General features: G+C 36.6%; 2 protein-coding genes across 2 annotated transcripts; both read right to left on the bottom strand.

Annotated features, from left to right (window-relative positions):
- Positions 1-357: 357 nt before the first annotated feature.
- ube2z (ubiquitin-conjugating enzyme E2Z) lies at positions 358-12,800 on the bottom strand. The gene is made up of 7 exons (XM_083565618.1): positions 11,273-12,800; positions 7,895-7,967; positions 7,446-7,633; positions 6,901-7,012; positions 6,161-6,273; positions 2,898-2,988; positions 358-1,402 (listed from the first exon to the last, which is right to left on the bottom strand). Exons 1-7 carry the CDS (start codon positions 11,662-11,664, stop codon positions 1,226-1,228), a joined length of 1,146 nt encoding a protein of 381 aa, XP_083421744.1. The 5' UTR covers positions 11,665-12,800; the 3' UTR covers positions 358-1,225.
- A 1,550-nt stretch (positions 12,801-14,350) lies between these two features.
- atp5mc1 (ATP synthase membrane subunit c locus 1) lies at positions 14,351-19,465 on the bottom strand. Its single transcript, XM_083565619.1, has 5 exons — positions 19,309-19,465; positions 17,413-17,460; positions 15,092-15,169; positions 14,828-15,015; positions 14,351-14,665 (listed from the first exon to the last, which is right to left on the bottom strand). Exons 2-5 carry the CDS (start codon positions 17,449-17,451, stop codon positions 14,551-14,553), a joined length of 420 nt encoding a protein of 139 aa, XP_083421745.1. The 5' UTR covers positions 17,452-17,460; positions 19,309-19,465; the 3' UTR covers positions 14,351-14,550.
- Between the last annotated feature and the right edge of the window lie 325 nt (positions 19,466-19,790).

Below are 19,790 nucleotides of genomic sequence, written 5' to 3'. Positions count from 1 at the left end.
CGTTGGTTTAAATACAAAATTACATTGTTAAGCACAAAGATCTTTAGATTTCTGTAATAACTGGAGGCAAGTAGTGTCATGATTATCCTTTAGAACAGGGTTGTCCAATCTTTTCCAAAAAAGGACCTGTGTTGGTGCAGGTTTTTATTCCAGCTAAGCAAGTCCACACCAAATTCTACCTTTTAAGTTCTAATAATTTTTTTTCAATGACTATCAGGTGTGGCCTTTGATTGATTGGAATGAAAAACCTGCTTCCACACTGGAACTTTGTGGAAAAGATTGGACACCCCTGCATTAGAGGAACCTTTGAGAAGTGCAGTAAATGTTGTGCAGTGCATGACAAAAACCACCCCCCTCAGAAACATGATTTATTTATTTTTTTAACAAAAGGAAGAAGAGCCCATGTGCTCTTATTCAAACCAACATGTTTAATAAGGCTAAACAACATGAATAAGCGTCTTTGACTGTACAAACAAAATACAAAAATGACAACTCTCCCCACTGAAGACATAATCCAATTCAATAGCTAATCTGTTTTACTGACCAAAATATACCAACATACCAAGGTGTTTTGAATAGCTTTTAATAACACAACAGTAAAATAAAGATTTTCTATGCACAATATTTAAGTATTTACAATTTTTTTTATAGTTGCATCAGCTTTTCTTTTTCTTAGAACAAGTAAAGCATTTCATTATGAATTCATGTCAAAATTATGACTCCATTCATAATGTTGAAAATATTTTTTTTAATGATTCGATGAATAAATGCTTAGCTTACCATGAACACATTAATGAACAGAAATTAAAGTCAAGGAGACTGGAGTGTGTGGATAACCTCTAGATGATGGGGGGGGGGGGGGGGGGTGTTGTATGTGTAATTATGTTCTCCAATAAGCAGACTGTATTTGTGTGTGTCTGTGCATTTCTGAGAGCCAAACTGATGACACGTATCGAATCACACACACTTGCATTCGTCTTCAGACCCCCTTCCCACAATTGACATCACATTTCTTCCTCAGCAAAGAGGCAACCACTGGCTAGGAGAGAAAGAGAGGACAAACAAACCAATCAAAAGAAAAACAGGAGATAGACTAATCCTGTGTTAATCTGCAGACTCCACAACTTCTCTCAATGCTCTGTGCGGTTTGCTTGTTAAAAAGCGTCCAGGGGTGCAGGAAAGACAACTGCTTTCTCATACTTTCACTTTGCCTATAGGGAGTACTCTATGGTTGGGAGCTGCCTTGGCTGTCTGGGTCTGTCCCAGATGAGCTGGTGTCCGAATCGGAGTCCCCATCATTGTCCTCAGGAGGGCTTTTTTCCCGCAAACGCCTCTGTGTGGCACTGAGACGTGCCAACAGACCCTGGTAGTCAAAACGGCCTCTCTTCTCACCAAAAGGATCCTGGGAAAAGCAAAGCAAGAAAAAAAAATTAAAAAGTGTATTCCTTTAAGACAAAAGGAAACATCGCTGATGTTGCTTTAATGGCCGCAAATAAGAAATGATTAAAGTGTATGCCCAGACAGTGTTTAACCAAGATAAAATGTCTTGTTTGCTATCTGCCTTTCTGAATGTGATATAATAACATTTAGCCACTATAGCCTTTATAAATGCCAACTTTTGATTTGTGTTTTAATATTTGCCAACATTTTGAAATACTGAACTATGAATCAATTATTCATATTCAATTGCAGTTTCACTTTTTCATAAATTTTTCGTTTTTTACATTTTGCTAATGTCACCATGCACATCCACTTTTAACTCAGCTCAAGTCTGTTGTATCAGCAACATCTACCACACCACTGCACTAAAAATCACAAACTTACATTGTATCTCATATACATTCTCTCTCTCACACACTTTCGTTTTGCCTAATTTCTAATTATACAAAAAATATATTCAGTATAAATCTAACTCTTGTGCTGCTGTAATAGGTGAATTTTAATATTTTTCTATTGATTGATAGATTGATCAATCAATTTTGTCCGAGTTTAAGTCTCACAGAGTCACAAACTGCCTTCAAGAGATCACTCCATTTTTTATTGACTGACTTTTTAAAATTGTTGGGTCAAAAGAAAAAAATTTTTATTTTTTTTTTATCTCATCATAGCTCTATTTTCTTATAGATTGTAAAATATAATGGTGCAGACTCAAAAAAGATTTGAAATGATTTTTGTTCAAGTTTTTAACATGTCAAAATGTTAAATACTCTAGTGCAACAACTTACAATGTAACTTGTTTCGTAGCTGTTTCACGTAATCCGAAAATAAAACTATTTTAATGAAATGTAATAGTTGCTATGGTGAGGTATAAAACAAAGCTCTATGAAACAATTCTAGGAGGAAATAGTTATAGGAGATATTTAACTGTAACATGACTAGTTGCTTTCTGTCTGATATAAAAGTGAGTGGCTACAGAGGAAATAAATTTTTGAATGGGTTGTAATTTTAGTATAATGTAAGTTTTTATTGTGTGCAATAGAATTTCCACAATTTAAAATATAACTACAAAGTATGCAATGAATAAACTGTTTTTAATGATGGAAAATCTGTGTAGGAGAGAAGGAATTAAATGAATGTTGCATGATGACATTAAAATAATAAATGACTGTTTGGTGTGATGGGGCTTCCCCATTATTTCTAACTTAAATCTAAGGGCAAAGCATAGCTGAACTAATACAAGTAGCAATAGACATGAGAATGGCTGCACAATGAAGATAATGCTGCACATCAAGGAAATGATTAATTATTTAATATAAAATGACATTAATGCAAGATGCCTCCAACTATAGGGCCAACAATGATGCTGGAAGATTATTTATTTAGCTATTATTTAACCAAAATTGGTTATTAAATTGTCTGCTTTTCAGCAGTTATTGCATTCACTTAAATACTGATACCTGCATATTCTGCCCTTGTAGGTGAAGACGTTCTTTGCACACACTTTCATAGAAGTCATAGTACTCCAAGAAAGACTTTTCCATCACCGCCCTGAAGAATAGAAAAGAGAATAAGTTGAATTTTTTAAATAAAACGTCACTTGTCTAGCCAACAAAAAGACAGATATTGGTATTCTAAACATGCGTTTGCATTATAACAGTTTCTCTTAATATGCTTACGGACAGCAACATAAATGAACGTATCAGTATACGAGTTGCTCACAGCTGATCAGGTCTAATTCCTCGATGAGCAGTTTTACTTACAGCAATGTACTTATTGCAAAAGTTATATACAAAATAAATTGGTATATGCGAAACAATTATTTAAATACCTTCGACGATATTGCCAGAATTTAATGGACACCTGACCAATAACACTTTATGAACACCCTGTTCCAGAATTTGTTACCCTTTGCTCAACTCAACATTTCCTGTTATTCTGAGAAGGCTTTCACTAAAATTTGAAATATGGCTGTAGGGATTCTCTATTCAGCCAGAAGAGCATGAAGAGTGTGTATGTTTAAGTAGTGAATAGCAAAGCCAATTCTTTATTTGATTTCAAAGGAAAAAATTTGAAACGAGAGATCTGAATTTCAGCTTAGTTTTGTGATATTTACATTAGTTGTTTTCAGTGCCTTGTTTGACTCGCCAATCAAGTCAGTCAGCAAACCTTATCCCAAACAATTACTGAATGAAACTGCTATAATAGCTTTGCAGAAGAAAATGTTTACAGTTCTGCAATGACATTATCTTGCTAGCTTGATGCAAGCAAAGTATATTAACTGTTAATACCTACAAAGACCACCTGTTCCAGTGTTTTGTAACCTGTTCCAAAATCTTAATGATTTTAACTATAGCATGATTGTTGGTGTGAGAGTGGCTTATTTGAGAATTCCTACAACTGATCTTTTGGTATTTTTATGCACAGTGTCTACAGTTCACACAAAATGGTGCAATAAAGAAAAAACATCCACTAAGCAGCAGTTCTGCATGTAGAAATACAACTGGTTTAAGCTGCAGAAAAGCTACACAAAGTTGGTTAACTACAAAGATGTAGAGAAAGTATCTCAGAATGAACCCTAAGGTCTAAATCGTTACAATTTCTAATAAAAGCAGGTTTAATAGATTAAACTGAAGGCTAAAAACAACAGTAAATGTTCATAGATAGTTATTGTTTAAATATTTAATTCAATAGGATACATCTGGCTAAGAATAAGCAATTGTCAGTCACATGTTCTGATATTAAATACATGTTCCATATGTCGGTTGAAACAGTTATTAACAAACAGAAACAGCTGTGTAGGAGTCTAAAAACCAGGTGTGAAACAATCAAACTCTGCTACTAAGGTGAGGGTGTAGAAGAATGTTTCATGTCACATGTCATTAAATCAGGAGAAGACTGAGCACAGCAACAAGACCCAAGGTACCTACACTACATCAGCAAGATCTCTCCTAGGCAAAGATTTTAAAGCTGACTGGGGTTTTCAAGCAATTTTTTTTTTTTTTAAGTTTAAAGAAACAGGCAGTGGTCAACCAAGGGGGCTTAAAACAGCAGACGAAAGGCACGTGCTTACTTCCCTTTGACATCAGAAGATGTCTAGCTGTGTCATCAGCAAAGAACTGGTGGAAAACAGAGTGAGACCCAGGTATACCTATTTACTGTCTGGAGAAGTTTGGCCAGAAGTAGTCCTTAAGCTATATATATATATATAAAAAGCCATTCCTCCAAAATAGAAAAAAGGCTAAGTGAAACTATCATGCATAGGAACTGGTATGCAAAAAAATGAAAATGAAAAACTGAAAAAACTTGGCTGTAGCAGGAGGCAAATTGTTCCCTAAGGGGTGAATGAGTAGAGATATGGTCAGAATTTATGGTGTCCTCAACGGTGAGAAATACAGGCAATGTATCCATCATGCGATACTATTAAGGAGGTGTCCGATGGGCCCCAAATTTATTCTACAACAGATCAACAACCCCAAACATACAGCTAATGTCATTAAGAACTACCCTTAGCATAGAGATGAATATTAGCCCTGGAAGTAATAGTTTTTGCCTCCATAGCCTTAATCTCGTCAAAATCTAATCTGTCTGGGATTTCATGAAGAGACAGAGGGATTAGACACAGCCTACATCCACACAAGTTCTGTGGTTAGTTCTTCAGGATGTTTGGAACAACCTACCTGCCAGGTTCCTTCAAGAAATGTGTGCATGTGTACCGCAAAAAAAAAAAAAAGTAGTATCCATGCAGTTTTGCTTGCAAATAGTGGTCACACCAAAAATTTGATTTGTATTTTCTTTTCTATTCTGCAAAAACCAAGCCATGATGTCAAAGGAACTGCCTGCAGAGCTCAGAGACAATTGTTGCAAGGTACAGATCTGGGAAAGGCTACAAAAAAAGCGCTGCTCCCCTGATGATTCCCGAGAGCACAGTGGCCTCTTAAATAGAAAAAGTGTGGCACAAGCAGGACCTGAAGGACTTGCAGGCTGTGTGGAATATGATTCTCTAATGAATCCAAGATTAAACTGTGGCATCAATTCTAAAGGTTATGTCTAGAGGAAATCATATACTGCTGATCACTTGTCCAAAACCATCCCAAAAGTGAAGCATGATGGTGGTGCTTTTCTGCAGCAAAGACTTGGCAACTGGTCAGGGTTGAGAGTAAGCTGAATAAAGCAAAGTACAGAGGTACCCCAATACAAACCTGTTCCACAGCACTCAGGGCCGTAGATTCAGCTTCCACCATGACAACAACCCTAAGCACACTGCCAAGACAACACAGGAGTGACTAAGGGACAACTCTATGAATGTCCTGGAGTGGCCCAGCCAGACCCCTTACTTGAACCATTGAACCTCTCTGGAGAAACCTAAAATTGGATGTCCACCAACATTCCCCACTCAACCTGACACAGCTTGAGAGAATTTGACATCAAGAATGGCAGAAAATCCCACCATCCAGGTCTGCAAGCTTGTTGTGTCATACCCCAAAGGACTCAAGGCTGTAATTGTAGCTAAAGGTGATTCAACAAAGTATTGAGTAAACAATATAAATAGTTATGTACATGTGATATTTGTTTAATTTTAAAATTCAGGGGGTCTGAATACTTTACTTTATGCACTGCAGACACAGACACACAGACACACAGACACACACACACACACACACACACACACACACACACGGTTATGATGAGATAAGAGTGATTATTTTGCACTGTTACTAACCCCAAGGCATCTGGACATGGCACCTTCCCTTCCAACATATCGCAAACAGCCACACGCATTGTCTCATGGCGGATGCACTCATTGTAGTTCTTGCTATCTCCTGGGTGCCTCTCCTAAAAAAATCCAGAAACCATTAATCAGCAAAATCAATCAGACCAAAAAGGGCTCCCACTTGGAATACAAAACTCAGTCACCCATTCGCTGGGAGATGGTGAGTTTGAATCCCAAAGACGGCGTGTCTGGGAAACCCAAGGAGAAACAAATTAGCTGTATTAGTGTGCATTGAATTGCTCTAACATGTGCTAAGACTCCTCCTGCTGTCATGTGACATGGAATGGTAACTGACCATTGTGAGATAAAGGATAACAGGATATGATCCAAAAAAGTAGTTTTTTGACAAACATTATATGAGAGGACATAAGATAAAGAAAACACATTTCTACAATATTATGTCCTCATGCTCTGTACAGTGTGATTCAACCTGAGTCTCTGTAGATGAGAATAGATCTGAATTTTATAGGCCAGAACTTGGTAACTGCATTAGAATAGTGTTTCTCAGACATGCTCCTGGAGTACCGATGCAATTCACATTTTGGTGTTTTTCTCCTTTCTCCAAGTTTAGGCTTGTTATTAACAAATTTTTTTATTTGTTAAGGTGAAAGCGGAAAAATAATAGAAATAGTAACGATAGATTAATTTAGTCGGGGCGATATAGACCCCAGTGTGGGTAACACAAATACCTGTTCAAAGCCTGGCTCATTGTGGTAAGGGTTCTCAGTCATCAGAGACTGGATAGAGATGAGAACTGAAGAGATGCTCTGAGCAGGGCTCCATGCTGGCCCAGTCCATGTGCTGTATATAAAATGCATAGCAGAGAAAAGTTATGTTGAAATTTTAAACAGCCTAATTTTGGCAAAACAGGCCTCTCTCAATTAAATGTTAGTTTGTAAAATAAATTATGCTTTACAGCAGGTTTTGTTGCCTTACAGGTGCAACAAGTTCTTTGGTATGTTTTTCCCCCTCAATATAACAATTTAGGAGTTTCTTAATCAAAATTTGTAGCACTAGTAAAAAAACACTTCCCCCCCCCCCTGATATATTTGAAAATGTTAAATGCATTTTAGATTACATTTTTGTTAAAATTATAGCTTTTTCCTATTATGTTGTTACACATCACTAAAGAAATCACTTGTTAACATTACAAAAGGTGACTTTACTAGAGTGTTATACTATATATATACACACACCTGAATATTGTGCTATGTGGTAGAGAGTAAACACTTACCCGAGAATGCTAAGGCAAACTTTGCCGTTGCGATAAAAGTTGGGGTTGAAACGCACCGTGTTGTGCCCAGTGGTGATAAGTTTGACACGTGGAGGGTGAATAGGGTAGTCAGGGGGGCAACGGAACAGAAAGAGAAAAAAACCGCCCTCATATGGTGTATCAAAAGGACCTGTGATTAGTGCATGGATCTGTAGAAGACAAGAAAGTCAGTGCAAAAAAACAAAACTAATGGGGCTCATAATTCCCAGTCAGCTCATATTCCATAAATGTACTTAAGGAATGACTTTCTTCACATATGCTTGATATTGATATACTAATATAGATCAACATGGGAATTCATGATGCCCCTGTTAAAAAAATTTAATAGTTGAAACATTCAAAATCAGTTATTCAATTTATATTTCAAGAAACCTCAGTTACTTAATGATCATTGATTATTTCAGGCTCACCTTGGTCATATCATGGGGATCGGGAACCACAAACATGCCAGGTGGAGGTTCCTTATAGATGGACATAATGTCTCTGTGTGGTGATAAGAAAAAAAAAGAACAGTGAAATAAAGGCAAGCAAATATGAAGAGAACTACCCTAGAATAAAAAAAGCATAGTCCATTCTCTTTACTGCTGTTATTCTAATAGTCAGGCATCGTTTTGGTGACATGAGAGTAGTGATAAACCATTCATTCCTTCATTCATTCACTCATCTGCAGTAACTGCTTTATCCAGCTCAGGGTCACGATGGATCCAGAGCATATCCCGAGTACATTGAATGTGGGGGCAATTTATATTGTAGCCAGTCCTTCTGGGTGGTGGAAGGTAACCCACACGCACACTGAGAACATAAATTCTGACAATAATCCAATAACTAAAAAGCAAAAAAAAAAAACTTTCTAAAAAACAGATAAACAGCACCCCACTTATTTTAAGTGACTCCTTACAAAGATAGTAGTTTACACGATTTCTATTTGAAAATCACAGCAGTCTTTAAAATGTTCTCTTCATTGCCAACTGGCAAAACTGTACATCACCCAGCCCACTCTACTACAAGTCTAAGGAATCTTGCCAAATCTGCAGACAGATTTGTTGGCTGCAGCCTCACATTCAATGTACTTCAGCCTGAATTCAGCATCAAGTGAATCTCTCTTTTGGAACCTAATTCCTTTCTTAGCAATACACAAATGGCTTATCTCTGATAAAGTTTAAATCTTATGCAACGTGCATAATCTTCACCAAAGCTGCAAATAAAGCTGAAGAAATACACCCAGGTTCTAGTATTTTCATATTGCATTTATATTCATTAGGAGTGTAACAATGTTTCTGACACTGTGCATCCAATGCAAATGTTCAATTATCTTAATTATGCATGAACTATTATGCAATTGAAATTGAAGCGCTCAAATATACAGAGAGCATGCTGATCACCAGCTCCAGGTCACAATGACTAACATATATGTTATACAATTACACAACCATGTTATAACAGGTAAGAAAGCTCTTTGCCCAAGAGAGAGGTCATGTACCACAGGCATTTTAGCTGTGGAGTTACATTTCAGTTAAAATGTCGCAGGCGATTCTATGAAGCTCGTTATGTTACCTGAATATTTTCTACAGATCAGAAACTTTCATAATTCCATCGCTTTTTTTTTAATTAAAATTTCTACATGTATTTGTTGTTAAACCATTTCCTTTCAAATATTAGACCTATATATATATATATATATATATATATATATATATATATATATATATATATATATATATATATATGCAGTGTAAAACCAGTATTGTGTATTTAACCAAATGTAGTGTTTACATCCCTAACATTGATGATGATTCACTCATTACACCACTAAAATTTATTCCATTGTTGGATGCTAAAACCAACCTAAGTTCTCATAATGCGATTAAAATTACTATTATGGATGTGGATTTCTTTTCTACATTGCATTTTAGCCTCAATAAGACCACTTGCTACTTTTAAAAAGTGTAATATCAATTAATAATGAAAAACATCATGTTTACATACATTTGGGTTGTGAGATCAAAATTCAAATATATACATATTTTAGGGTAGAAATTATATTTACATTTCTAATTGCCCATATTTTACCTTTCAACCCAAACACTAAGCAAGTAGAGAAAGTAGGTACCGGTAGTTTTTTTTTTTTTTTCAGAAAATCTCACAAAACAAATTTTTATTTTTTTTTAAATGAAACAAAATAAAACAAAAACAAAAAACACAGTGAAACCTTTAGGGAAAAAGGGTAAGAGGAGGCATACGATGAGAAACACAATCCACAGACAGTAACCTTTCAGAGCTAAACTGGATATGCTGAGGTTGCAAAATGGCAAGACCATGATCTTCATAAGGGTTGTGAAATCTGAACACTAATTTTGCACCACATAAACTAAATGTAACTGGATCATATTCTAATTGCAATTTAAAATTGTGGGGCTCAATTTCAAATTGATTCCAACATTGCATATTGTGCCTCTGCATCTTTGAACTTATTTGAAAAAAATATAAAATTCCACTGCCTCACTTTTGAATTTGTACAAATTGTACAGGAAATGTCTTTATCCTCATTTATTACATTATTATTTTCTTTTATTTATTTTTATAGCCCAAGGGCAGGCTGTCCAGGCCAGCAAGCCTTAATTTGCCTTTATTATAAACCCCCAGGAAAAATGCATGGAAAACCCGTTGTCATTTTATGAGGTAAATATTGATGTTTCTGCTAAAGCTGATGTATGCAGGTGGTGCAACTGTGGCTGCAATGAAAGCAGACTTGTTAAATTGAGTAATTGCTTTTTTTTGTTTTAGTAATTACATTTATTCTCACTGCATGTAATACCAGTTTGTGTGTAATGCTCTGTTATACTGCATACTGATGGTTTCTATAGCCATGGCATCATAATAATTGTATTAATTAATTAAATTGTATTAAATAAATAATTAGAAAGAGGTGGATTGATTCAGATAGGACACCACTAAAGGCCTAGGTGTCAAATGCATGACCCACCACTGACAAGCACATTGCAAAATTTTTTTTTTATTAATTTAACTTATTTAACTTATTTTTTATTCATTTAACTATCCTATGTAAAACAATACCAGCCTGCTGAATCGATTCATCACGTGGAATCGACTCTTCTCTGTATCGACTCCCAGTCTCACTACATGACTCGAACAATTAGCTATGACAAAAACGTATTTATTTAGACTGCTGGCAAATGTACTTCTAGTCTGTTTAAGATAAAGTATTAAACGGGTTTATTGAGATAAACCGGCACAGTTGACGAAAGTGTACCGTATATCGATTTGATTGATAATTAGGATAATACAAATGCACGTCTTAACCATTTCTACATTAGACAGCCCGGAAGTTCAGCTTTTTCAGAAAACAGGACACATGACCCTCATGCTCTCTGTCCAGTTGTTAATGTTAAAAAAAGAAAGAAAGAAAAAAAAATCGTTCGTTTAATATTTATCAAATTATTTTGTAAGAAATCTTTTTAATAAAACCGTTTTAACCGTGTTAAAAGGTAAAAGCAAGTGGTCATAATGAGTGGTGCGTGTAAATCTGACGAAGTCATTCCCTCCATCTCACATTTACACTCATCTGTCATCAGAAAACCAGAACTTTGGAGTCTTTATATTTTATAAATATTGTAGAAATAATGCTAATAGTTAATACAACTATTGGCTATGCTTTGTGTTTTAAACAAAATAAATGGGGTTGCATTTATTAGTCAATGACAAGCATAAACTATAGAACAAGCATCCCAGGTTGGCTAGCAAAAGTTAGCTTGCTAATGTGGGTCTACCTCTTTATCCGCAGGATGCACTGCTGCGACGCTTTCTCGTTGTCCCAGTCAGTGCTCAGTGTGGGGTCCCAGGACGTGGCGTGAATCTGCGACAGAAGCCCCGCTCCAGCTAGACTCGCTGGAGCTCCGGTCAGCCCCAGGCCGATGCTTGGTGGAAGTGATGGCGGCACAGTTGCTAGCGCCGTGCCGCTCGTGTTCACGACGCCGCTCTCATGGCTTTCCATATCCGTAGTGAGGTGGTGCGCTACAACAGGGGACGCCGCGGCCAGGCCGGTCTCGGCAGCCAACGCGGGAGGAGGGGAGGCCGGCAAAAAGTGACCTAAACTCGCTAACAACGAAGCTCCGTTCCCGTGACTGGACGCCATGGCTTCTTTACCAGCGTCGTCCGCCATGGTACCGTTTATCGTTTCTCCTGGCGATGGCTTTGTGATCTTCAGCTGTCAGGTATTTTCCTCCGATAGTTTCTGATTTCCCTTTACTCAGGAACCTGGCGCTACTCTACAGCGGCACCAAAAGAAACCATTTCTACCACATAATCTCGAGTTTCGTTTCGTTTAAGACCTCAAGCATTGCCCTGTCTGTGATCACTTCTCGTTATAATTAATTATAATTCACTCACTTTAATATGGGCAGCAATTCATTTAAAACCCACGACCAACATATTGGGGGTAAAGACACCACACCTTTCCAAATAAACGCTTCAGCGTCACACTGTGCTAGCCTCTGGTTAGTCTTATCGGAGCGGTTGTCGTTTACTTCCTTCTAGCAAGGAGAACTCACATTAACTATGACGACACCTACCGTTCTACAGTGTCTAGTGTACTACAGAGCCTTGATCACCGCAAATAATTCACACTTTATCTAGGGCACTTAATTAAAGCGCAGGACGGCATTAGAAATGCCGGAACAGAATAAATCCTCGGAACAAAATTCAAAATAAAAATGTTCCTTTTTCAAGTTTGTTTTTTTCCCCCCAACAAGTAGTTCCGTGTAAAAATTCTTCAAAAAGGACAGTAAAATAAAAAGGAAAGTTAAACAATCAAGCAAAATATCCGGATCTGAAAGGAATTTGATATCAAATTTCTTTTTGAAATCGCAAATTCGCTATGTAATTAAGTAGATAACACAATTATTACATATAAGTAACTAATAAATGCATATGAATTACATATATAAAGGCATCTTGCTGTATTTATTTTATGCTGTATATAAATATGAAGCTGCGAGCAGATATAATTTTTAAGTCGATAGTCGACTATAGCGCCATTTTGGCAAAGCCAAAAAGCCAGGCCTCCTTTCGCCTTCATTTTTCCAGTAGGCAGACTTAAGATGCACTACTGCCACCTAGTGCACTGGAAAACACATTACAATTTCGGATGTGTTATACTAATTATAACGTTTAAAAATTAGCATACCTGTGAAAGCGTTCCTTTGTGTAATATTAAACAGTGCAGTAGTAAATGATTCCTTGTACTAAGTACTAAGACGCAGACGCTACAGGTGCCTCAGTGCCGCACAAACAGACTGAACAATAGCTTCTTTCCTGTGTGTGTTACTGCACTGAACAGCTGATTCAATACAGCATTTTCACTTTTTGTGTATTTTGCACTGCTAATCCAAAACACCTTTTTTCCCCGCTCCATCCTTGACTCACATTTGCACTACTGTACATTCCAACCATATTTATACTGTAATCATACATACATGTACATAACTATGATGTCATTTGAGTATATTCTGACGTCTGTATATGCATAATCTTTGCACACTGTATTATATATTACTATATATACCATATATTATTACCTACTGCACTCTTCCATACATAAATCACCCTCATCCTTATATGGACCTCATACCTTATTTATCTACTGTTATTTATTGTAAATACGCCACTTATGCACTTCTGGTTAGATGCTAACTGCATTTCATTGGCTCTGTACATGCACCTTGCACAGTGACAAAGTTGAATTGGATCTTTATCACTCTTCATTGGTTTGTTAAATGTAAATTGGAATGATTGACGATTACAATAAACCTACAAAGCGGCAAAAGACCCAAATGGCACATTCGACTATCCAGTCCTCAATCAGCAAGTCATAATGTATGATTAGTTTGTCTAAAGCAGTATTTGGGACACTCCAAGACTCGAGTCACATTCCTTGATTGATACCAGCACACGAGGGTAAATGGATTTCTGTCTGTACTTAAATCAGACCATGTGGCGCAATTCACTGTAATATAACATGCAAAATAACGCAACCTTCCCTAAGCATTTGAGATATTATTGGTTATGTGTCTCATCCTATTTTTACTGGATCATGAGTAATAATGGACAATGGATTTTAGAATTGTCTTTCATGAACTCAATTCAAATATCTGTTGAAGCAACATGGCAAATAATTAAGTTTTTGTCTAATCTTCATTAAGCAGATTACCAGAAAAACTGATTATATTTACAACCTCAACAAGTAGCAGTGCAGTGAGGCCTCATTAACACAGCTAAATGTGTGGAGAAACAGCACCATTCACTAAAGAACAGCTCCTATGATGGAATGTTCTTATAGTGGTTTACTAAAATAGTCCTGACTTCAAGGCATGTCTGACAAAATATACAGATGATCTTTAAATAAAAATAACCCCCCCCAAATTATTACCATACCAAACTATATATGCCATTACCCAACAAGTTTAATTTGTTTAACTTCTGCCATTTAATACCTACCCCCCCCCCAAAAAAAAACAAAAACCAAAAAAACATATCTATCTCTCTATCTTACAGAAAAACTGATTTTCTTTATTTATTGAATAATTACACTTATCTAAAAGCCATAATTTCACCAATAATTCATAGCCACCCATTTAGTTAATGATAGCCAGTGATCATGGTTAAAATATGGGCATTCATTTTTTTTTAAAGCAAGCTGCTGTTATTTGGTTATGGTCATTGATTGCATTTTCCACACTGACTAAAACTGCGAATGTTTAACAGATGCCATTTGCCCTATAAATGAATAGATATGATCTGCGTATGGGAACTTTAACTTATGATAAAGAGAAAGTGAAAAGACAAAAAAGTTGTCCCACCCATTTATTAAGACAGACAGTCTTAAACTGTAGTGAGAAATTACATAAAAACCTCATGGAGGAAAGAAGGGGAGAAACAGACAAGATATTTCTAGTAGTTTGTTGGAATGGCATGTCCTTGTGAACTGTGCTTCAGATTCTGATCCCTGGATGGAAGGTCATGGCAAAGACCAAGAGGACAGAGGTCTAAATTACATGGCGAACAGGATAAGGAACGCCACCATCAGACAGAAAAGCCCCATGGCCTCAGAGAGGGCAAAACCCAAGATGGCATAGGAGAAAAGCTGTTGTTTCAGAGATGGATTTCTGTCAATACAGCAAAAGAAAGCAGACGGTTAGTAAGGTTATGAGGAGACCTGCTCAATTACATGTAAACCAAAGTTACTAAAACAGAAAAAAAAAAAAAAGAAGATAAATTTCTATTACAAGTTGCTATTCCTAGAGGACTAGCAAAATCTCACAACATACCTGGCATAGCCAATAATCAGGCTACCAAACACTGTCCCAATTCCAGCTCCTGAACCAGCGACTCCCACTGTAGCAGCACCAGCACCAATGAACTTGGCCGCAGTATCAATGTCCCTGGAAATAGCACTGGTCTGAAAGCTCCGGCTCACGTTTATGAAAGATGCCTGATTCACAGGCACGAGTGCTTCCTAAGAAATGAGCTACATTAGTATCTTATTAACCATGCTTGAATTGCTTTTGTACTCCAAACATCTGGAAAACTACCTGCTTAGTTCGGGCTTCAGGTGTGTTGAAGACCGACACACAGACAGGTCGGGCCAATACTCTGGAGCCTCCACGAAGCTGAGGAAAAAAAAAAAAAAAAAGCAAAATGACACAAGAGATCACAGTAGATTTAATAGGGCAATTCCATCTAAACAAGCCTCAAATTATTCTCACTACTAAAGCACAAGGTGTAAAAAAAAAAAAAAAAAAAAAAAGTATTATTCCTCATTATTTGCCACGAAATTTAACCCCTCGAAAACTTGGGTAGGTATCAGCAAAGGGCTTCTTTCTTTCAGCTTTAACAGCTTGTGAACTCATCCGTGTGTATTTGTTTTTTGTAAATGGGCTCAACAGCATTATTTATAAGCAATATTCTGATGCGTGCAAAGTTTCTGCAATCGTTTAGGCCAAAAATGAAGCCTATATATAAGGGTGCACGATATATCGTAATTGTTTAATGATACGCAAAACTAAATTACAGGATCTCACTAATTTTCAGTAATCAAACAAAACTCTGCATGAAGTGTTCAAGAATTCACTGAGTGCTGTGTACCAGTCTCAGCGGAAGCAATCAGCATTGGCCGTAGCAAAAAAACGGAAGACACACAGAGGACATTAACCAGAAAAGCCCACAAATCCTGTCAAGTTCACTTAATAGAGCAGTGATTTTTTGTTGTTTTACTTGAATGTTTCATTTTTAAATAATAAATGAGTCCTTCAATATATTGTCTCAATCTGTATAATAAGGACATTGTAAAAGGGAGCTAGTTGGAGCCACAACTGAATTATTTTAATAATCAACTAATCTGACAATTATTTTTTCGATTATGGTTATAGATATTAACATTTGTTTAATTAGATGTTTTGCTTATTATAACTGTAAAACCCTAATTCTGGGTATTTACGTATAAAAGTGTACTTTAAAAAATGCAAATGGCACATATTGGAATTTCATTCATTTTGACAATTAATAAAGTTTATAGTGTCTGTGTTGAGGAGTGCATGGGGAATTTCTCCTTGAACAACTTTCATGCTGGGTAGAGTTTATATTTATAAAAAAAAAAAATAAAAATAAAAAATCAATGAAACACAAAAAAAAAGCATTCAAATGTGTACAAGGTGAAGCACTGTGTAAATCAACATTTGTATTTTTTATCTGTAATGAATTGCGAATAAAAAAAAATATATAACTGAATTTTTGTTTAAAAAAACAACAATTTGTTCAGTTGTGAAGATAAGCATCTAAAATATAGTTAATTATAGGTAATTTTGTGCAATAATTAAAATAAATGGATAAGCACTTTAACTGTACCATTTGCACATAAGGATACAGTTTTTGCTTAACATGCCGTTTTGCCTTCATCCATGACACCAGTTTTCTTTTCATGTGCTCATGCACCACTGTGGTACATCCATGCCACACAAGTTCAGCTTTGCATAACTTGCCGATTACAGTGTTCTTTGTTGCGTTTAATATAAAATGCTCCCAAGCCTTGGATGACTTGGAACGCAACACTTTTTCGTGCTGCCGGCTGGCCTGTACTTTACGCTAATTTGTTTACGTTTTATCTTGCCATAATGCTAACCCAACTGCCAGACAGAGGAACAGTTTTTTTCCCCAAGCAATCCCCCTCACTAACAACTGACCATAATTATATTCCCTGCTCATATCTATAAGTACTGCACAGAACTGTCAGTCATCACATTATCTGTATATGTTGCACACACTATGGCTGCTATTTACTGTACAAAGTTTTATAGTAAACTCTCTATCATACCTGACACACAATACTGTCATTTGCACTACCCTGCACTCTCACACTTTATGTACATTACTGATCTGTATCCCTATTTAATACCCACACTGTCTATACTGTCTCACATTGTCTGTATTGTCTTGTATAGTCTGTTCTTGTCTTGTCTTGTCTGTTTTGTCTTGTATAGGTTTTATTTATGTCTGTACTTTTGAGAGTCACTAACAGCTGGAACCAAATTCCTTGTGTGTGTCAACACACTTGGCCAATAAACCTGATTCTGATTCTGTCCAACTAATCGATAACGGCATTCATTGACAACGAATTTCATTATCGAATTTTATTTTTATCATCATACAATAAGAAATTTACAAACATTTTTACAATAAGGCATTATCATATAATTGGCAAAATTCCACAAAATATTTTTGTTTCTAATATCGCACACCCCCACCACTTGTTTTATTTTTTATTTATTTATTTTTTTTAAACACAATTACTTGCACATTTTCATGTGGTAAAAACCAGACAAGTTTGAGAGTATTAAAAATGACAATGAATACATACCACAGAAGGCAGCGTGACAAACTTGGCACAGGCATACATGTCTGAAGACTGAAGAAAAAAAATAATAATAATAATAATTAAAATGATTAGTGTAATAAACTGACCTACTTCATGACACTTAGTGTACAACTTGCATAAAAGTCTGGCTTATGTAATTACTCTGCACCCAAAATAATTCATGACTACTATATGCTCTTATTTCATTTTTGTATGTACATACATACACACAAAAGCATATAATGCAGGGTAACCTGTAATTTTATTTCTCTGGGGTAACATGACTTAGCACATGAATATTGACATACACTACTTGGGTATTTTTTTCATTAGAGACTTCAAACCTTGACATCATGAATGCATCAGGACCGATTCAATGTTAAGAGGACGTGACAGATTAATGATGAGCATCTAGAACACTTTTGACCCTGTTCAAACCTGTACCAAGTGTTGTGCTGTTCACTTGTGACAGGATCACCCAAGATAAATGAGGGTCCTGGTGGACAAATAATAGCTGCATGCAGAAATTGCTTAAGTGTCAGAGTTAACACTTTCAAATATTGAGCAAATGTCAAATAGCTGACAAATTAAGCTACATGGGTTAATACATGTACATTATTCAAGCAGTCTGATCAATATGATAATCATGGCAACTATGAAACACTGCTACAAAAAAAGAGATTAAAAGCGTTATCACATGTTAGCGGTTATTTACACAGACGATCAGAAAGTAAGGGTATTCAAAAGAGATGCAACATTACTACAAATATTATCTAGCGCAGTGGTCCCAAATCACAGGGTCGCAGGATGAGTAAAATATTTTAATATTTCATTTAAAAAGCAAAAAACATTAATTGAAAAATTTCCCCCAAATGTAATTGCGTGAACCTGGTCCTTGGTGGAAAAAAAGGTTGTGGAGCTATCAGGATCCCTCTCTGAAATGTTCTTTTATTGCTAAAGTACAAGCAATCTATAAAGAAATATCACCACATTTAAGTAGTGTGTGTGCAAATGTATATTTTTTCTATTTACAGGAGCTCAAGGTTTTTTTTTTTTTTTTTTTTTACTCTTCACTAATTTTTAACTATTATAATTCAAGTGACTACAGATACAATAAAGATCCATCTGTTCAACCTGGGGTGTTGCTATTATTTAATGATTTATTTTTTTCTCCAGAAGAAAATGTCAAAGTAGGATCTGGTGAACCCTCAAGTGTCTCTGAAGGATAGACACGCGTTTACAAAATTGGAGCAAAAAACCCTTGTGCTTCAGACACAGCTTCAATAAACACTGATCTAGAGAAGAAAAAAAATCACAGCAACACTGCATATTAAACTGAGATACGGCCAATCTCTTTTTCTCTTCGCCAACTCAAGATGGCCAGTTATTCAGGCTCGCCAAGACGCCCGATTGAAGCGAGTGAAGGTCATCAATACTTACATTTAGATTTCCACTCAGATTATCAAATAAAAAGGAAAGTGCTCCAGGAAATAAGGGACGATGATGGTTTGTCCTTTACCATATTTACCCTCACTTGCTCATTGTCTATTGCCTGTAAAGCGGCAGGACTCGACACTAGGCCCGAGAGCCTGCGACTTTTAGACTTCTCACAGGTGTCCGAGTAGCTATCGGGAGCTATTTGGACACAATCATACACACAAACTTGAAAACTCTCTCTCGTTAGTGTATTCGACACGAGGGATTTATAATTATTCAACAGTCAACGACTTTAGTTTCACAGCTAGCCGGTTAGCCTCCACTGAATGGCTGCTGGAGTAGGTATTAACCGTTCATGCGAGACGCAGAATATAATGCACTATTGGAGATATCCGTGCTAATAAAAACACCGTAAAGATGTAAAGCCACTAGATCATACCCAGCTAACACCGTTCAACTCACCTATGTATTACACAAAGGCCAGGAGACAAACTCGAAGCTAGAGTCAATGGGCGCCGTGTAAAACTGTCACCTTGTCATTTATAAGCTTATGAACAACGTCCTCGGCCCACATTGGACCGACTGAAACCGTCTCTGTTTGTGATTGGCTGGGCTTCATGTCAAGAGCCGATAAAAAATGACCAAAGAGCCGGCGAACGGGCAGACATGAGTTTGTTGGTTGGTTGTACTCATTATGTAAGGCGGGATCTGTTTGCAGCTCTTGATTTTGATTGGTGAGAATAGGATAATCCACTGTGGCGACCCCTATGGGAGAAGCCGAAAGAAGAAGATTTTTATTGGTGAAAATACCGGGAAAAAGCAAACATTTCCTACGAGGAACAGTGGACATATTGCCGGAAGTCCCGCCTCCTGGAAAAAAGGTTGAGAGAATATACATGCAGTTCACACAATAAGGCTGCAGGGGACGACATACGCACAAAACT

The sequence above is a fragment of the Silurus aristotelis genome (genome assembly GCF_946808225.1).
Source record: "Silurus aristotelis genome assembly, chromosome: 17".
In the NCBI taxonomy this organism is placed as follows: Eukaryota; Metazoa; Chordata; class Actinopteri; order Siluriformes; family Siluridae; genus Silurus; species Silurus aristotelis.
Note: the sequence above shows the minus strand (reverse complement) of the source record. Positions and strands in the feature narration are given on the sequence as shown.